This window comes from Sebastes umbrosus, chromosome 6 (genome assembly GCF_015220745.1).
Source record: "Sebastes umbrosus isolate fSebUmb1 chromosome 6, fSebUmb1.pri, whole genome shotgun sequence".
NCBI lineage: Eukaryota > Metazoa > Chordata > Actinopteri > Perciformes > Sebastidae > Sebastes > Sebastes umbrosus.
Window position 1 is genome coordinate 7121759 of NC_051274.1, and position 20287 is coordinate 7142045.

A 20287-nucleotide genomic window follows, 5' to 3' on the forward strand; every position below is an offset into this window, starting at 1 on the left:
ACCATAAGCTATGAGGGCTGTGGCACAGACATACATTCATATCTTCAGTCTCCTCTGTCTCCTGCTTCCTTCTTGGTTGAGTCTGTGAGAATTGGTTGCGGGTCAGTGCTCATGGCCTCTTTATTCCTGTTTAGCGGCGGCGCTGACACCTGGCTCGGCGCTCCCTCCCAGCTCCTCATTAATCGCTGCTGATACTAACAGGAAGCGAGCAGCCGGAAAAATGGGCCATTTGGATGCAACAGTGGATGCTTGCATTTCAGCCTGACTCTGAAAACCAATACATGACTCACATTAATAATATAGAGATATACTCTTTGTGGAGGCATGGATTTATGACACAAATCCTTTGGTTGCTTTGTATTGTGTGGTATTGTTAGGTGTGACAATAGTCTGGTGTAACTTCAAAACGGGCTGTAGTTCAAAAAGTGGTCAAGTTTGCCAACCCTCTGAGACCTGCGGGATAGCCTACACATTTTGGTGAGGGAAAAACTGGAATGGCCATATTCACAGGGGTCCCTTGACCTTTCACCTCAAGATATGTGAATGATAATGGGTCCTATGGGTACCCATGAGCCCCCCTTTTACAGACATGCCCAATTTATGGTAATCCCATGCAGTTTTGGGCAAAAAACATGCAGTGTAACATGTAGTATAAATATGTCATTTTCACCTATTCTAAAATGGTGTGTTAGGGTTATTAATTCTGCATTCTGGGGTCCATAAACAGTCTTGGAATGGTATAAATTGGGTATGACTGGAAGGCTGACACTCTTGTGGATCCAATGAGTTCAATTGTCAATTCTTGTGTGATGATGTTTATTTATTTTATTAATTTACCTGGAATCCCTATTAGTTACTACCATGGTAAAAACGTCTCTACAAAAACACTACATCTTAATGTAAAAACAGATAGGTAATTGAAAAAAGGGGAACATAAAGAAAAACTTCAACCGAAAAAAAAAACAAAAAATAAAAATAAAACTGCTACTGACAATAACAACAGCAAATGACAAAAAATTTACAAAAACAAGCAAACCCTGAAATCAATCACAATTAAAGTACTAATGACTAACAACAAAACAACAAGTACCCACAACTTAAAAACATTCAATACAGCTTAAAAACAACAGCAGCACCATGATAAAAACTGTGTATACAGTCGCCGAACTATAAACATGTATAGTATAAGTATAAATAATCCTCATTAATGATCATTAGTCAGATATTGTGTAGCCAAACGTGTCATATTTGGAGAGGGGCTGGTGTTCTGTGCCATCAGATATTTCTTTAAAATCTTTTTAAAAACAGTTTTACTTGTTATTAGGGCTGTGTAGTGGCAAGAATCTGGCGATACGATACGCATCATGATACAGGGGTTACGATTCAATATATTGTGATATATATTATGATACTGTAAGTAAGGCAATATATTGCGATTTGTATCACATTTTAGGAAAACTGTCATAGTATAAAGAATACACCACTATATGCATAAAATCCATAAATGAATAAAAAAAAACATACAATGAAATGGTGCATCTCTTTGCAAATGAAATAAAGTATTGACTAAACAGTAAACTATTAATTAAAAATCGCTACAGTGTTTTTGAGAATCGATACAGTATCACAAAACATAATATTGTGATATTCGATTTTTGAAACAGGAAGTGAAAAACAACTTCTTGATGCATTCCTTGTAAAATCATGGTCATTACTACTATATGAAAATTGATGGTACGGGACATTCAGGATTTTAAACAATAAAATATTGCTCATAAAACAGAGCAGAGAAATAACCGTCCTGTCCCTCACCACTTACCAACCCAAAGTTATGTGCATTTTGATGATGTTAGTTCTTCTGTTACAGTTAAAAGCACACTCGATAGTACGCGCTGTAAGTAACGGAAGTAGTTGTTTTGTAGTTGAAGAATGAGAAAAGAGCGCTAAAAAAAATCTAGCCCGTGACGGGAGACTTTTGCCAATCACAGGTAATTTCAGATAGAGAGCGTTCCTATTGGCTGTGCTCCAGCTGGTGGGCGGTGCTTGGTATTTCTTCAACTGATCTCAACATGGCTGCCGGGTCACAAACTTTCTCATTTTACAGCTAAACAGTACACTAGAAGATGTTGAACATTTGAGGCAAGAAATAGGCATTACAGTAACAGAATATTGATTCATATTTGATCCTAGTTTGACTGTTTGGTCGGAGTTCGAGAGTGATTGACAGCCGGCTCTGATTGGTTGTTCGGTCTGTGAAATCTTGCAGATGCCATTAGGAGCACCGGAGGACGCAGAGGCACATGATTTTTTTTTCAGATTACCTGTCTCATGCACTACTGTCAGGATATAGTGACCGTTTTATAAAAATAACTTTTTTTAATCATATTTGCTCCATTTCTACCCACTGCTGCTTTAATGTGAATGATAGAGTTCTGGTTCCTGTCTTTTGCTAACTAACGACATGTGAAACTGAAAGCAGCATGTTTTAGGGCGCTCAGTGAATTCCTTCTGCTCTGTTTGTAGGCTAATAGCTACTTTTATGCATAGACTCATTGAAGTGGGCAAATTGTGTGCCTGAGTTTGTGCAGTAGTGTTAATAAGGAGTGGATCATAGGAAACAATAAAAGCACCGGAACAAAACAACTGTTATTTAAAAGTCTGTTATAATTCGATTTAGGGAACGTGGAGGCAGGCAGTGATGATCTGTGAGCTGTGATCATCTCTTACCTCCTTCGAAGCCACTGAAGGAAGAGGCTTTACTCATCAGCAGACTCTCTGGATGATGTAAATAATTGAATATGTGTTGGATACACAGTCCTAGCAGCATGGTTTCACCTGACAGTTTCTACTCTGTGGTGGGGGGATGGCACGGAGATTATGGACTTCCCTCAGAGGCTTATGGATGTAGTGACAGAGAGAACAGATGTCTGGGTTGTCAGGATGTTGTGGTATTTTGTTAAAATTAGCAGTGTGTTTAAAAACTGCAAGGGATATTTTTAGTGTGGGTGCGTTGTTTTAGGAACAGGTGAGGTCATTAAAGCTGCAGTGGGTAGAAATGGAGCAAATATGATTAAAAAAGGTTATTATATAAAATATAAAATGTCTCTCTTTCCTGGCAGTAGTGCATGAGACACGTAATCTGAAAAAAAGTCCTGTGCCTCTGTGTCCTCCGGTGTTCCTAATGGCAGGCTATTTTTTAAAGCCTGCAAACAGAGCCATGAGGAGGTGCAGAAGTCTAGTTTTCTCTCAGAATATGAAAGGTTATTATGGAGTTTTTGCCCAATGATGCCAAAAATATACTGCCTACGGCTACTTTAAATATGATCCAGGAAGTCCAGTTTGAGCATTTTCAAGATTATGTAAACATTATACATCGGTCTCTTCGGTGAAGCCTCACGGCACTCATAGTAAAACAGGTTTTTCAAAATGACTTTCGTTTTTTGAGCTGAGATAGTATTTTCGAAGACAGGTGCCAGAAATACTGTACAATTTTATTTATATATGGAAGCCTGTAGATGTCTGTGGATGGAGACGTATGTGTGGAAATACTTCATTTCATATGTAGTTGTGTTCATATGTATAACATATACAGTATATATATATATATATATATACATTATTTCATTTGTGCATATTGCATGCAGATATTACATATCGTACTAGTATTATCACGGTAATTTTGTATTTTCTTATATTTATTTATGTAATGTTAATTTAACATTAATAACACTACTACTATGTGAATTAGCTTAAAGCTATAATCTGGTACGGTGCATCAAATGGTGACATTTATGTTTTAAACTGTACATGGTCCCTTTTAAATAAAATAAAATAATAGTAATAATAACATTAGTAACTTTTAATTTTAATTTTAATTTTTTATGATTGGTACTATCATTAATATTATTAATTAAATTTTACTTCTCTATTTTAAATTTTAAACTGTATTTATTTATTTATTTTTATTCCTTCATTAAACAATTCCAAGGTTTGGAGTTGATTATATGCCATGATTCAATGCTCACTTGTTGACTTATTTACTGTACAAGTTATGGGGTTGAATATTGAGACCCCGGGAGATAAGAGTATAAACACAATATAGTCTTAAGTCCATACAAAAAGGAAAAGTCCAACGGCCTCTGGGCACAGCGCCACACCGTGACAGTATAACTCTGACCTTTTTGTTTCTGTCCCCTGCAGAGGTACTAATGGATTCAACGACAGCAACAGCAGAACTGGGCTGGACCATCAACCCATCGGAGGGGGTGAGTGGAACAAACCAAGACACAAGGAACAGTGTGTAAAACATGCAGCTAATTTCCAAATGTTGTGTTACAATGTGACAGGAGCTGTGGTGACTTAACTAGACATTATGAACATCTTTTGATTGACAGCTGGAAGCCCATACACATCCAGCTCTTTTGGTTGAAATACCTCAAATGAAAGGACAATGACTTACTCAGATTATTTGAAGTGGGGTTGTATGAGGTTCTTATCCACAGTCAGTGTTTTACCTAGAGTAGATGACGGTCGACACGCCCCCAGTTTGGAGAAACAGACAGGAGTACCGACACAAGAGCAAAGCAATGTACTGCTGTGGATAGGGCAGTAGCAAAACATATTTTAGCCACCTAAAAAAGAATCAATATCCGTTTAAGTGTACGCTATATTTTGAATATTTTCCGACAGGGAACTGGACAGAAAGTGAAACTTATCTACACTGTTTTCGTTAATGGAGTCTAGTGGCTTTGTAGAGAGCATAAATAAGTTTCGCTTTCAGTTCTGTTTCCCATTGGAAAGGGCTGTCTGATGGCAAGATAAAGTGGAGTATTTTCAGCTTCATGTAGTGAAAGTATCAGCTGTAGAAGTAGTGATTCTGCAGTACAATGTCCCTTGTGATGGATATATTATTATAAAAGACATTATTAGATTAGTGATACTGATGCCTCAATGTATACACAGCATTTTAAGCTTTGTTTATACTCGCGTCAGACACCGTGGCGCAGTCCTCCGTTGATGACATGCGTACTGTGAGCATGCACAGAGTCGTTTATGCTCAGCGTGTTGTTCGTTGCAATATGATCTGAAAATGCCAGGAGGCGTAGAAACAAAATATTCTGTGCATAAGCAAGAAGTCAACGAGTGGTACCGGAAAGGAGAGTAGGTTGCCTGGCAACAGCAGTAAACACTAAACTCTGACGTACCTATACCGCCAAACATTGCATTTGTGAACTGCAATTATTACTGTCGCTTACCTCCAAGTCTTAATTACTGTATTTAGAGGTGCACGACAAACCACCACGACAACTTGCGGAGCCTTCGCGCACCACGCGCAAGCCGCGATGATGTAATTTTCTCGCCAGCTCACTGAATTATGTGAACATAAACGAGGCTTTACTGTTGTAGCTGCTTGAGGTGGAGCTAGTTCTAACTACTTCATATACAGTTAGTTAGTTTAGTCTAGTGGTTCCCAACCTAGGGGTTGGGCCCCTCCAAAGGGACACAAGATAAATATGAGGGGTCATGAGACGATCAATGGGAGAGGAAAGAAGGGAAAAAAAAGGTTCAACAACATTGTTTTGGGACTTTTCTCTAATCATTTCTTTGTTGTGAAATATTGGATCATACGACCTCTTTGGGCCTCAAACAGATATTTAAATGAAACCATGTGAAAAGTTTAGAGGAGAAATGTCTTTTTGGGGGAACTGCTAACAATTCAAGGACATCTAAAAACCAGACAAGGAGAAACAGACTGACTGTTGACTTTTTGTAAGAGGTCACGAGCCAAAAATGTTGGAAACCACTGACTTAATATTTAACAATATGTTATATTTTATAAATTTATAAAATCTAAAAAAGTAATCTGAAAAGTAACCAGTAATTCCATCTGTTAAATAAATGTTTATTCTTTCTCTTCTTTTTGTAATCACATTTGCTCCATTTCTACCCACTGCAGCTTTAAGGAATAATTGTTACTGTCAAAGTATTTGTAGTTTTTCTACATCTTGTGTGTGTCACTGAATAAATAGTTTTGTTTCTTGTCCATCTTCTAGTGGGAAGAAGTTAGCGGGTATGATGAAAACATGAACACCATCCGAACATACCAGGTGTGCAATGTCTTTGATAGCAACCAGAACAATTGGGTACGCACCAAATACATCCGCCGCCGTGGTGCTCAACGCATCCATGTCCAGATGAAGTTCTCAGTGCGGGACTGCAGTTCCATACCCAATGTCCCCGGCTCCTGCAAGGAGACCTTCAACCTGTTTTACTACGAGTCTGACTCGGACACAGCCTCTAAATCGTCCCCACCCTGGATGGAGAACCCGTGGGTGAAAGTGGACACGATCGCGGCCGACGAGAGCTTCTCTCAGGTTGATCTCGGCGGCCGCATCATGAAGATCAACAGTGAAGTCCGGAGTTTTGGACCTGTTTCGCGCAATGGCTTCTACCTCGCTTTCCAGGACTATGGCGCCTGCATGTCACTCATCGCCGTTCGAGTCTTCTACAGGAAATGTCCCACTGTGATCCAGAATGGTGCCATCTTCCCCGAGACTCTGTCCGGAGCAGAGAGCACCTCACTGGTGGCAGCCAGAGGGGTGTGTGTTCCCAACGGGGAGGAAGTGGATGTACCCATCAAGCTGTACTGTAACGGGGACGGGGAGTGGATGGTACCCATCGGGCGCTGCATGTGCAAAGCCGGCTACGAGGCGCTAGAGAATGGTACAGTCTGCAGAGGTAAGGAGCTCACCAGCGTTGCTCTACATTGCTGCTCTACTGTATGACACCTCTGTTCTGTTTTCTTAATTTCTCTCTAGAGCAGATTTGTGCCTTCTTGGGTATGTTGCTTACATTGTCAGTGTCAGAAGCAGAACGTTTCATTCAGTCAGTTGAAAATGTAGTGATAAACACAGCTGAGCTATTTTAACCACACTAGCAGGCAAGCTCCAGGAATGAAAATAAATGATATAGGCAGGTCAGTCGGTCCACCGCTGTGGTCCAGACTAAAATGCATTTCAGCAAATATTGGATGTGGCAGTATAATTATGTACAAACATTAGTAGTCCCCCCCACATGATTCCAAAGGACTTTATATGACTTTTAGATTTTTAGATTTATATTTTATTTGTTTACACATATATAAAAGGTACAAGTTGATATTATATAAACAACAAATGTGATGAAGAGGTGCAAAAAAAAACTCTGATCAGGGCACTCTCCAGTGCATCAATTATAAAATGAGAATAAAATATTCAAAAGGATGGTAAAGACAGAGAGAGAGAGTAGAAGAAAAAAGGAAAAGATGAGATTGCACACACTATCAGACATCCATATACAGTATGTAAGTAGACAAAGTGATGAAATAATTTAGATTCACATTATTATATCATCAATTAAAACTCATTATTAGTAAACAACTTACATAATCCTTAAAGAAAACATCGGTGAGATCAAAAACAACTTTTAACAGCTTTCTTAATTCGTTCTGGTGCCAACTTTAAAATATGAGATGGCAGAGCGTTCCATATCACTGAACCTCGGTAAATTAAACCAAAGCGTAACTGAGATGTTCGACACATAGTCAAATCTAGTATAGCCATTAGCAGGTCAGTGTGTTTTCATTTATCCAGTGAAATATTTTACTCTAAACCAAGTGGTTGATGACAAACCAGGGGACCACCAATCATCGTCTAGGGACCATGAACTGTCCCGAAAAATTATTTCAACCGTCCCGAAGACAGTCAAACATTACATCCTTTTTACCTTGTTATTGTCATCTATAGTGTTTATTTGCCTAAAATCACACAATTCAAATGATTAGGAAATAAATGATTGTATTTCATTGGTAGTTTTAATTATTAGTTCATGGGTTCAGACCCAATATTAACGTACTGGTATCATAGGGTGGGCAAATTCTAGTTGTGTTTTTTAAATTCCTATACAGTTCATACCTAGATTATGTTTTGATATGATAGACCTTGCTGACTGGCAGCTTATTAGTGGTTATCACCTCTTAAAGTAATGCACTGCTGCCGTTCAATACCGGGAAAGTGCCTCCCCCCAATCATCATTCTTTTATCATAATCTCTCCCTGGGGTGTGTCTGTACTACCATCCATAGATACACGTGATAAGCTCCCCAGTAGTGTTTGAAGTAACTATTATCTAATACACAGGAATGTTTAAGCTAGGATACTTTTTCACAAATTATATATTTTTTCCCAATACCTTATTCAACTTGTGTAGAGCCGGCCTATTGCTTTAAGTGAAGGAAACACATTTGTGTATTTTATTGCCTATTTAATTATTTTAATATAGTGTTGTTTGTTGCATGTTTAAGTGTACGTGGAGTCTGCTGGCTTTGAAGAGAGCATAGATAAGTTATTCTAAATATAGCGTACACTTAAACAGATATAGATTTTTTTAGGTAAGCCTTGCTTTTTGGTGTATAAAATATGTTTTGCTGCTGCCTCCGTCCACAGCAGTACATTGCTTTGCTCCCATGCTTGTACTCCAGTCTGTTTATTACAAGCTGGAGCAGCTTCACTTATCAGAACCCGAGGTTGCCGCCTGGTATCAGGATATTTTTTTTTTTTTAACCAAATCAGCCACCTGCTTAGCGTTATAGGAGGTTGTGACATTGGGTGAGAGGCGGGGTATAGCCTGGACAGGTCGCCGGTCCATCACAGGGATGACACTTAGAGATAGGCACTGTGGTGGAGTTATATAATTTTTGGATCATATTATTATAACATATAAAGACACAGTGGTGGACAGTAAGCATCATCTACGATCATACATCCACAGAGGAAACATTTGAAAACACTGATACTACAGCTTTCTTGCTTTCTCCTTTTTCTTCCTGTGTCCTCAGCTCCACATGTTCTGACATGTTTTATGACCTTGTGGACAGTAGAACTGACAGCATCTGAAGGAGTCCTAGTACATGTCACTTCGATGAGCTGACCTTTATGAGATGCTGATGTCTGGCTATCATATGCTCTGCGGGGAAAATGTAGAGATGAAGAAGCTCAGACATAGTGTTTTTGTATCTGACTACCAATACTTATGGTTCTGATACTAAAGCAGCCAATAGCCAACATGATATGAAGTTGAAACTGCGGACCTTTTTCCTCTCTTTTTCTCTTATATGGTATACCATCATTTTATTCTTAAGCTTGGGGGTCTCATTTCTTTTTTTCTGTCCTTCCTCTTTTCTCTGTGGATCCTGCACTTCTCACACTGCTGTATATCTCCCATACAGCTTGTGTATCAGGCTTCGTCAAGGCGGCACAGGGAGACCACAAATGTCTGCAGTGCCCCATTAACAGTCGAACCACCAGTGAGGGAGCAACTAACTGTGTCTGCCGCAACAGCTACTACCGCAGTGACTCCGACCCTTCGCAGATGCCCTGTACAAGTATGTATACACAAACCGTTATGAAAGCACAATCGTGTGTGCCTGCTGCAAACAGCAGCTCAAATAATTTGATATGAACATGCACCTATCCATGTCGGTTAACGGTTAAACGGTTAATTATTAACATCCCTAGTGCCTAGGATTTAGTGGCATTTAGTGGTGTGGTTGCAGATTGCAACCGACTGCATACCCCTCAGCTCACTCCTCCCTTTCCAAGACTGCAGTAACGTGAGCCACCGAGTGTCAAACCGTGGTAACGCCGTTCACCGCACTCAGAGGCTATCGTTACCATATTAACACTACTGTAGGAGCAACGGAAGTCAGACAGGACATAAGTAAAAAATCCATCCTTCCAGCTATTTTCTGACAGGTATCCAGATCCATGTCACAGCAGCAGGCCAAGTAAGATATCTCAGACATCCCTCTCCCTAACCATGCCCTCCAGCTCCTCCTGGGGCATCCTGAGGCCCTCAGGCCAGAAGGGATATATCACCCTCCAGTGTGTTCTGGGTCTGCCCTGGGTGAAACCTAGTTAGACGTGGTCTCAGAGATCCTCCAGAAGGAGGCGTCCAGGTGGAGTCTAAATCAGATACCCAAACCACTTCACTTGACTCGATCCTAGCAGCAACCACGAAAATCTCAAACAAATCAAACCGAGTAGGTGCGAAACTCAACGCCGGTGGCAGAAGAGTCACGCCTGTTTAGGGCACGTGCCCCGCTAGATTTCTGGATCTGGATTTTTTATATTTTATTTGATTACTATTTTTTTTTCATAATATGAAGTCAAACGTATTTTTCTAATTATGTCATAGATCATACCTCAAAACACCCCCTTTCCCTATGGTATTGTTTCTTCCAAAAGTTGCATGATGAAATCGGTTTGGGACAGCAGGTGGAGGAGGAGGTGATGTAGGCTACAGCTTCACAGTGTGTTGCTGGTTAGAGCATCAATCCCTTTTTTCAAACATTTGAAAATGAAATACAAAATTGTCCTTATCACTAACTATAACAATACAAATAATCAACATGAAAACCTCTAAATAAATATACCTTATTTACCCTAATATAAATTGGGAGAATTCTGAGCTAAAAAAACTGATTTAGTGAAGTCTTAAAGTCTTTGAATGTATATGTCAAATTGCAGAAAATTGCAACGGTGGAGCTCAACATCCAATGACAATGCACTTGACTTTGTGACAATTCCAGTATCCTCACAAGGGTAAAGAACTGGTCCACTATTCCATGACTAGGAACGAACCACATTGCTCCTCTTGAACCCAACGTTCAAAAGTGAATGAGATTTTTTATTATTTATCTATTTTGCAATCACAAGAAAAATATTTGTCATCTAAATATTCCTGATTTCAACATAAGAAATAATTATTTTGTGATCGGGATTTAGGGAGAGGCAAGTGAGAAAAAAATTCTGGTGATCCATTTTCTAAGTCAGATCTAAATTGTTTTCTCTTCTGTGTTTGTGACTTAAGAACAGGTGAAAAAAAAAGGTTTTGCCAACATACAGTATCTCTCGCTCACCTGGCTCTTCACCGCCATCAACCATGATTATTTTTGTTGTCGTCTTTCTGAGATGCACTGCTGGCTCATGTCCATGACGTCATACACGGGGAGAGTGAACCAGAATAACGTTTAACATTTCTTTACTATTAAAAGTGCTAAAAAAACATCTATATAACGTTTTGTCGTGTTTAAATACAAGGTGAAAATTCTTAGTATCGATACAATCGAATATTTACTTTGCGAATCGATATACGTTCCCCGTGAAGAACAACTTGCCGAGTACCTATCGATGTATTTGGATCATAGGAATATAAATTAATACATCGATGTAGTAGGTGAGTCGTTGCAACCCTAGTATTTTGTATGTACAGTATAAGTGTAATTGTCTTCTCTACCTTTCTCTTCCAGCTGTTCCATCAGCTCCGCAAAACGTCATCTCCATAGTGAACGAGACCTCTCTGAGGCTGGAGTGGAGCCCACCGCAGGAGGGCGGTGGCCGAGAAGACGTTGTCTACAACATCATATGTAAGAGCTGTGGCAGCGGGCGGGGTGGCTGCACCCGCTGTGGAGACAACGTGCAGTTTGTCCCACGTCAGCTGGGACTGACCGACACCAGCGTCCACATCAGCGACCTCCTGGCTCACACCCAGTACACCTTTGAAATACAAGCTGTCAACGGAGTGTCTGACCAGAGTCCTTATTCACCACAGCACACATCTGTCAACATCACCACCAACCAGGCTGGTGAGGCTAACCCAACGTTACATGGCATGACTTAAAGCTGCAGGGGATAGAAATGGAACAAATATGATTATAAAGCGTCATTTTTTATTTGTCCTCTGGTATCCTCCGGTGTCCTACGGTGCTCCTAATGGCATCTGCAGGATTTCACAGACCGGAGGAAAACAGCCAATCAGAGCCTAGCTGGAGCCTTGCTGTCGCCTTGCTGTCTCTGAGCAGCTGTCAATCACTTGTAAACTCCAATCAAACGGTCAAACTAGGCAGCGCTGATCAAATATGAATCAATATTCTGTTACTGTAATGCCTATTTCTCGCCTCAAATGTTTTCAGAAATGTCTTGTAGTGTACTGTTTAGCTGTAAAATGAGAACATTTGTGACCTGGCAGCCATGTTGAGATCTGTTGAGGAAATACCAAGCACTGCCACCAGCCAGAGCACAGCCAATAGGAACGCTCTCTCTCTGAAATGACCTGTGATTGGCCAAAGTCTCCCGTCACAGACTAGATTTTTTAAAGCCTGAAAACAGAGCCATGAGGAGGTGCAGAAGTCTAGTTTTCTCTCAGAACACTTGAATTACAATATGCTGAAAGGTTATTATGGAATTTTTGCCCAATGATGCCAAAAATATACTGCCTACTGAAGCTTTAAGTGATCATGACTTTCATCGGTCCAACAGTTTTAGTTATAATTTCAGTAGTTTCAGTTTCAGTAGCCTGACAGTATTTTCTCTACAGCCTCTAACTTTGCTTCCCCTTGTTTTGATTTCAGCGCCATCAGCAGTGTCCATCATCCACCAGGTCAGCAGAACCCCAAACAGCATCACCCTGTCCTGGTCCCAGCCAGATCAGCCCAATGGAGTGATCCTGGACTATGAACTGCAGTATTATGAGAAGGTACAGGCCTCCTCAGTCTTTTCCACAATGGCTCATATAGACATCACGACTGATTTGACTGTGACAATGTTATTGCTGTAGTGACTTAATTATAGTGAAATGCATTTGTCTGATAATTATCTGATATATAATTTGTGATGCATGTGTTTTAGAACCAGGCAGAGTGGAACTCATCTCTAACGAGGAGTCAGACCAACACTGCCGTCATACGAGGCTTGAAGTCCGGATCTATCTACGTCTTTCAGGTTCGGGCTCGGACCGTCGCTGGATTTGGACGCTTTAGTGGCAAAATGTACTTCCAAACCATGACTGAAGGTAAGTAATGGCAATCAGATTTACTGACCAACTAGATTTGCACGTGTGTTTTCCCCCGGGATACATCCATATTTGAAAATGAGTCACATTTCTTGGTTTTCTTTCATTTTACCTGTAGAGGAATATAACTCCAGTATCCAGGAGAAGCTCCCCCTCATCATCGGTTCGGCTGCTGCAGGGGTAGTCCTCATCATTGCCATCACTGTCTGCATAGTTGTCTGCTGCAGGTGAGCCAGTAATGTTACAGGCAATGAAACAATCAAATCCATTTAAAGCTATGGTTGGTAATCTTCAAAAAAATGTTGTTACATTTGTTAAATTCTCTTCACATCCCGACAGCAATCAATAAGTCAAATGGTCTGACATAAAAAAATTATGAAATCCGGTATCTGTGGCTGTCGGAGGACTGTAATAATACCTACCTGTCACCTACCTCTGACATAAAAAAAACCGGGGGGCAGCTGTAGCTCAGTGGGTTGAGCGCGTCGTACTTTAACTGCCCCAAAGTTTATGTATATACCTATATGTATATGATGAATCTAATAAAGTTTACCTACCTATCTGTGTGCACTCTACCTGTACACTAATTGCGCATCACTTGAGTCTTCCAGACTGTTTGTGTGTTTGAGGTCTGAAGGGACGGACTGTCAGTGTTGCCAACTTGGCAACTTCCTTGCTAGATTTAGGGACTTTTGGAGCTAGTGCTGCTACCTACTTTCATTGGAAAAGAGTTGGCAACACTGGGCTGGGTTTTTCGGTTGGGTTAATTTTTAAAATCTAGACCTGCTCTTGCTTGTTTCATAAGATTATCAACCCTACCTTTAAGTACCAAACATCATGTACTGTATGACTTAATGGTGGCTTATTTCCATCGCTAGCTGTTAGATCAGTTAGAAAACTATCTACAGTAAACTAAACCACACACCAACTGTGGCCTAAAACCAAAACAATGAGCTAAAAGATCCCGAAAAACTCTGGAAACCTGAAGAGATGGTGATAATTCTCTGTTGGTTCGTCACTTCAAACAACCCCTAAAAATACTAATGAATGGAGAGCAGTCAGAATCACCTTTATTGGCCAAGTATTTGTGCACATACAAGGAATTTTTTTTGCATCTCTCTCGATGTACTCAGACAGAAATAGAAATAACAGCTAAGAGCAGGGACAACAAAGCTGGACAAATAAAGATAAAGAATAAACAGGACTGTTATGTACACAAGTAGTGAAAAAATGTGTTAACATAAATTTTATATAAATATGTCCTTTCACTTGTTAATAGTCAAAAAATCTCCTGTCTGCATGTCGAAGTGTTCTTCAGCGAGACACTGAACCTAATGCTTAGGATGACAAACATGCGGAGCTCATTCATGAAGGCGTCTGTTGCACTTAAGCACTTACGCTGTCCGTGTGTTTTGACAGAACAATCAATTCAAACTCAAAGTCCACTTACCAGCTTTTTTTCCAGAGCTTCATTCGTATATCACACGGTCTTCATCAGTTGCACAGTACGTGGTGGATCTCTTGACATGCCTCTGTGTTTTTATCCCCAGGGGGAGAAGTACCGACAGAACAGAATCAGAGTACACAGACAAACTCCAACATTACACCAGTGGTCACAGTAAGTAACACTTTTTACAGTGCACAGTTGTTATCAGCAGCAGCGTAACATAATTGTGATTGGCCCTGGTGCAAATGTTTTTCTTGGGCCCTCGATCCAAACACAAGCGTACACTCATGCGCACATACGCATGCACACACACAACCACTCAAAACAATTGCAAAGCAGACAATTGCTATGCCACCGTCGAGAGGCTCACCATGCAACTCCCGTACTGCAAGTACGAGCCTTAGATCAGCACCACGGACAGCAGCTAAAGCCCAAATTTACCAACGCTAATTTAACAGCCTGCCCTGGACTCAGCGGCCAAATGTTCTCACATAAACGGAATACAGTAAGTGCGCATTTTCCAACATATGAGACACAACAATTACAGTGCTATAGATTTAAATCCCTGATCCCACTCCATAATAACAAAAAGAAACCAGTACTCACCCATTAGAAGTTTATCCTACACGTCTTGTGCTCCGCAAAGTCATTAACAACACTGCTTAAGAACCATATACTTTTTAATTGGAATGTCCTGGCCGTGAGCGACGCAGCGCGATGTGGCACACCAACTTTTGTAAGACGCCCTGTTTCTATTTATTCCCGTCGTTCGCCTTAAAATCGCCTTAAAATCGCCTTAAAATCGCCTCCATGGACCAGGAGCGGCTGATTTAAGGTGAAATGAGGAGTTATCTATACGGAACCTCCTCATTTCACTACAAAAACCTTAATAAGATGACAGCTGGCTGGAGGGAGATCGCCAGGGAGCTGAAATTTCCTACTGCTGTCGGCTATATTGTTTGTCATTTCAAGTGAATATCACAATATTAAACATGTGTTTCCTGTTTACAAAGAACAAACGAAGGAACATAAGTGGTTACGTCTCCAGTCTGATCTCGAGCGCAGAGCTGATAGGTAGCCTTCGTGGTTTGTTTACAGAACATGACGTAACAGAAGTGCATATAATGGATTCAGCATGTACACAGTGTAGGAAGGGGATTTTTGGGCCCCTGACAGCTTCTGGTCCCCGGTGCGCCGCACCGTCGATATTTACACCACTGGTTATCAGAGAGACTGACAGCCGTTAACACTGATGTTCCATGTGGCAGGTTTTGGTTTGGTAGAGGATGTAAAAAATGCTCTATGCTGTTATGTTTCAGTTTGTGTGTATATAGCTGTTGCTGTCTCTTCTATCTCTATCTGTTGAAGTGTCACCAGGAATGAAGATCTACATCGACCCCTTCACATACGAAGACCCCAATGAAGCAGTCAGAGAGTTTGCCAAGGAGATTGACATTTCCTATGTCAAGATTGAGCAAGTCATCGGTGCAGGTAAAGGAAAAGACATGTAGTGCATGAAAAGGGAAATGATGTCAGGTATCAAGAGAGAGCAGGTGAGTACTGAACGGAGGTTTTCACAAGAGGACACTTTATGGTAGGCTACTTATTGGAACTTTTCAGCAGAGCTCTGAGGATACTCACTGCTTGGTACATCAGGGCATGCCATCTCCATTTCCATGCAACATGTCATATTACTGTCTAACAAGATAAAAACACAGTTCATGTATCATTCATGTCAAGATTATGTCAGAGAAACTATGATAGTGACAGAGTAATGACAATTAAGACGTGATTTGTTTAACTTTGCAGTTTTTTAAAAATGTCATTCACTTTCCACTGACTGCTCTCAACTCCCGCCAGGTGAGTTTGGGGAGGTGTGCAGTGGAAACCTCCGGCAGCCTGGGAAGAGAGAGGTCCTGGTGGCTATTAAAGCGCTGAAGGCGGGCTACACTGATCGCCAGAGGCGGGACTTCCTGAGCGAGGCATCCATCATGGGCCAGTTCGACCACCCCAACATCATCCATCTGGAGGGGGTGGTGACCAAGAGCACCCCCGTGATGATCGTCACCGAGTTCATGGAGAACGGATCCCTCGACTCCTTCCTCAGGGTAAAGGCGACATACTGATTAATGACAACGTTGCCTCCCAGCCGCTGATCATTATCTACTCATGCATTGCACTGCACCTGCTGCAATGAGACATTTCTTTCCAAAGCATAGACTAGAAAGCTGGTCACTGGGAACAGGGTGCTGGCCGAGTGATCTCAACACATCTCGTGGTCTTTTGTAGAACTGGCTCAAGTCGATTGAAAGCCCACAAAACAAGGCTGGTCATCAAGTTCAAGCTGCTGATATTATAAAATGGCATAAAACAATAGTTGCCAGTTAAAATTTCCAAATGAAAGGCATTCAGCCTCCAGAGAGCTTTGAGTCTCTATCACTGCTCAGATAACGAGAACAGTTATCTGACCAAACTACCGCTGAAGATCACGAGCCGGACGCAGAGCTCCATGGCGCGTCGTGTCCTATGTGAACAGCTCAATGGATTTACATGGGCACCGAAGGGACTCGGGCAGCGCTTTTTTCAAAAATCGCGCTTCGCAACACTTTTGTGGCCTATGTGAACCCGGGGTTACAGGCTTTCGGCATATCACTTATCACCAAGCAGCCTCTCCATCTTATCCTCTGTTAAGGACAGAGTCCAGCCACATGGCCACCGATTCTGGTTACTCTTTCACTTTGGCAGGTTTTTACCATGTCTGCAGTCACTCCCTCCATATCTAAGCCGCCAGCCATCAACTGCCAGCCAAGGAGTCACAGATCACTAAATCAAAATCATGGCGAGCCAGCCATGCCAAGCCTATACCAACTGTTTGCAATGGTCAGTTGTCTCTGTATTGTCAAGAAGGCTTTTAGGGGGTTAGCTGAGCCTGAAGCCATGGGAGGTCCTTCCTGTAGCCTTACCCACAATGCAACCGTCATCCTGCTCCACCATTCCCATCTCCCAGTCATGTTCAATAAACTTTGAGTGATTAATTCGGTGTGATTCTGGTGTACAAGGAAAGATCATCTTCCATAAATAATCACATCAAATTTCATGGCAATTTCAGCTTTGTTACGGTTGGAGGAAAAAGAGTTCTTGGAAAACAAATCTGGAAAAAAGACTATTGAAATTTGAAGGTCAATTTCAATGGAATTATCCATCCATGACTACGGAATAAACAGGAGAAAAAACGTTTAGGAGATCTGATCCCAAGCCAACAGGAACATATGTGGTTGATTTGTAGTGAATTTGTAGGAATTCAGATATACAGTCCTATTTTCCAGCAGACGTAGTGTTCAGTCATTTGCATTGTTCAGCACAAAAGACAAACATTAATTTGATGTCTTTTTCTTACAGCAAAATGATGGGCAGTTCACAGTGATCCAGCTGGTGGGAATGCTGCGCGGCATAGCAGCAGGAATGAAGTACCTGTGTGACATGAACTACGTCCATCGAGACCTGGCAGCTAGGAACATCCTGGTCAACAGCAACCTGGTGTGCAAAGTGTCTGACTTCGGCCTGTCACGCTTCCTCGAGGACGATACTTCAGACCCCACCTACACCAGCGCTCTGGTGAGTCTTCATCATAGACTGCAAGAGCTGTATTCAAGTGTCTTACCATGTTACAATTAGGAGTTCTCCTAAAAGGCACTAAAAGTTCCTGGCAAAGAGTTTCCTCTTAAGAGCTATTCACAAAGGTGCTGAGAGACACTTTTATTGAGAGACTGACGGAACTCCTCAGCTAAGAGCAGGACATGGAAAAAAGTATTTAAAGCTGCAGTGGGTAGAAATGGAGCAAATATGATTAAAATAAGTTATTTTTATAAAACGGTCACTATATCCTGACAGTAGTACATGAGACAGGTAATCTGATAAAAAATAATTTACCTGTGTCCTCCGGTGCTCCTAACGGCATCTGCAAGATTTCCCAGACTGGAGGAAAACAACTAATCAGATCTGATCTGGAGTCTGCCGTCCAGCTGCCGTTAATGAGAGCCAGCTGTCAATTACTCACGAACTATGTGAGTCCATCAGCAGCGCTGATCAAATATGAATCAATATTCTGTTACTGTAATGCCTATTTCTCTCCTCAAATGTTTTCAGAAACATCTTGTTGTGTACTGTTTAGCTGTAGAATGAGAAAATTTGTGACCCGGCAGCCATGTTGAGATCAGTTGAGGAAATACCGAGCACCACCCACGAGCCGGAGCACAGCCAATAGGAACACTGCCTCTCTGAAATGACCTGTGATTGGCCAATGTCTCCCATCACGTCATCATAGATTTTTTTCAAAGCCTGAAAACAGAGCCAAGAGGAGGAGCAGAAGTTTAGTTTTCTCTCAGAACACTTGAATTACAATATGCTGAAATGTTATTATGGAATTTTTGTCCAATGATGCCAAAAATGTACTGCCTACTGCCACTTTAAAATTATCAATGAAATTGACTAAATCTAAAAATTAAATTAAATTAAATTAAATTAGATTACTTTGTAAATTACGAATTAATTTAAATTCCTGGAGGTCAAGCAAAACAGGAAAGGGAACAACCAAAAAATAGGCAGGCGAATAAGTCAATAAGTTTCTAAAGAAGCATCAGTAACGGAATGATGCCTGTCTTTGTCTTTCTGTCCACTGTGCCCCTGTTGACCTTCATACTTGTTTTTTTCCAGGGAGGGAAGATTCCCATCCGGTGGACGGCTCCAGAGGCCATTCAGTACAGAAAGTTCACCTCCTCCAGTGATTGCTGGAGCTATGGCATAGTCATGTGGGAGGTGATGTCATATGGAGAGAGGCCCTACTGGGACATGAGCAATCAAGATGTGAGTAAAAGGCATTGTAGATCAGCAAGTCACTCTTGTATGCTTGGTGACTGGCTAGCTTTCTACTACAATGTAAAAAACTGTCCCAGACCTACCTCTGCACTACACAGAGTAGAAACCAATCTTGCTGAAGATAACCCAAACAAGCACATTTTCCAAATTTTCACTTTGGTCTCATAATAGAGTCACCATATGGGCCAAGCTATAATGGGGTTCATCTCAAAAAGCAACAATCAAACATCGGTTTCATGACGTTTCATTTGTGGTTTTGATTGTGTGTCTTATCTGTTGAGTTAAATCAGGTTCTAGTCATGCTCTGAGACTTAGTTTTCATGTAAATTCTCATAGGTTATCAATGCCATAGAGCAGGACTACAGGTTGCCGCCCCCTATGGATTGTCCCAGTGCACTGCATCAGCTGATGCTGGATTGCTGGCAGAAAGACCGCAACAACCGGCCCAAATTCAGCCAGATTGTCAACACCCTGGATAAGATGATCCGCAACCCCAACAGCCTCAAGGCCATGACACCACTGTCATCAAGGTACGAAATCACTTCACACTGTGAATGACCTACACCCCTCACAAATCAACTGTCTCACACGCCGTTGTGTTTTTCTTTTGTCTTCTCTCTGTCCACCAGTGTTCACTTACCTCTGCTCGATCGCACCACTCCAGACTTCTCCTCCTTCAGCACAGTGGATGAGTGGCTGGACGCCATTAAGATGGGCCAGTACAAGGAGAACTTTGTCAACGAAGACTTCACCAGCTTCGATGTGGTGTCTCAAATGACCATGGAGTATGTTAGATACTTTTTATATATCCACGCTGTAAGGAAGACAGATCACACCTAGAGAGATGTGGTGATAATACTGATCATCACGATCATTGTTAGTTAGTTAAATGTGATTTAAATCTAATGCCGATGCCAGGGCTCCTAGTTTGTAGAAAACAAATATCTAATATCCATATATCTTCAAACTCTAGAATGACATTGGAACCCAAACAGAAAAGTCACAGTGAAACAGCACTTAATGTGTCTTTATCTTCAGTAATGTGACGTCTTTCTTAGTCTGCATTCACACCAGATTT

General features: G+C 41.2%; 1 protein-coding gene across 1 annotated transcript in view; it reads left to right on the forward strand.

Annotated features, from left to right (window-relative positions):
* Positions 1-20287, forward strand: part of LOC119490656 (ephrin type-B receptor 2-like) — a 41013-nt gene that overhangs the window by 18649 nt on the left and 2077 nt on the right. Inside the window, exons 2-15 of the mRNA XM_037774173.1 lie at positions 4201-4265; positions 6054-6738; positions 9265-9420; positions 11347-11682; positions 12448-12572; positions 12725-12887; positions 13006-13114; positions 14438-14505; positions 15703-15825; positions 16195-16442; positions 17734-17949; positions 19048-19197; positions 19546-19739; positions 19839-19994. Of these exons, the coding sequence (XP_037630101.1) occupies positions 4201-4265; positions 6054-6738; positions 9265-9420; positions 11347-11682; positions 12448-12572; positions 12725-12887; positions 13006-13114; positions 14438-14505; positions 15703-15825; positions 16195-16442; positions 17734-17949; positions 19048-19197; positions 19546-19739; positions 19839-19994 (2794 nt within the window). The remainder of the gene's footprint in view (positions 1-4200; positions 4266-6053; positions 6739-9264; positions 9421-11346; positions 11683-12447; positions 12573-12724; positions 12888-13005; positions 13115-14437; positions 14506-15702; positions 15826-16194; positions 16443-17733; positions 17950-19047; positions 19198-19545; positions 19740-19838; positions 19995-20287) is intronic.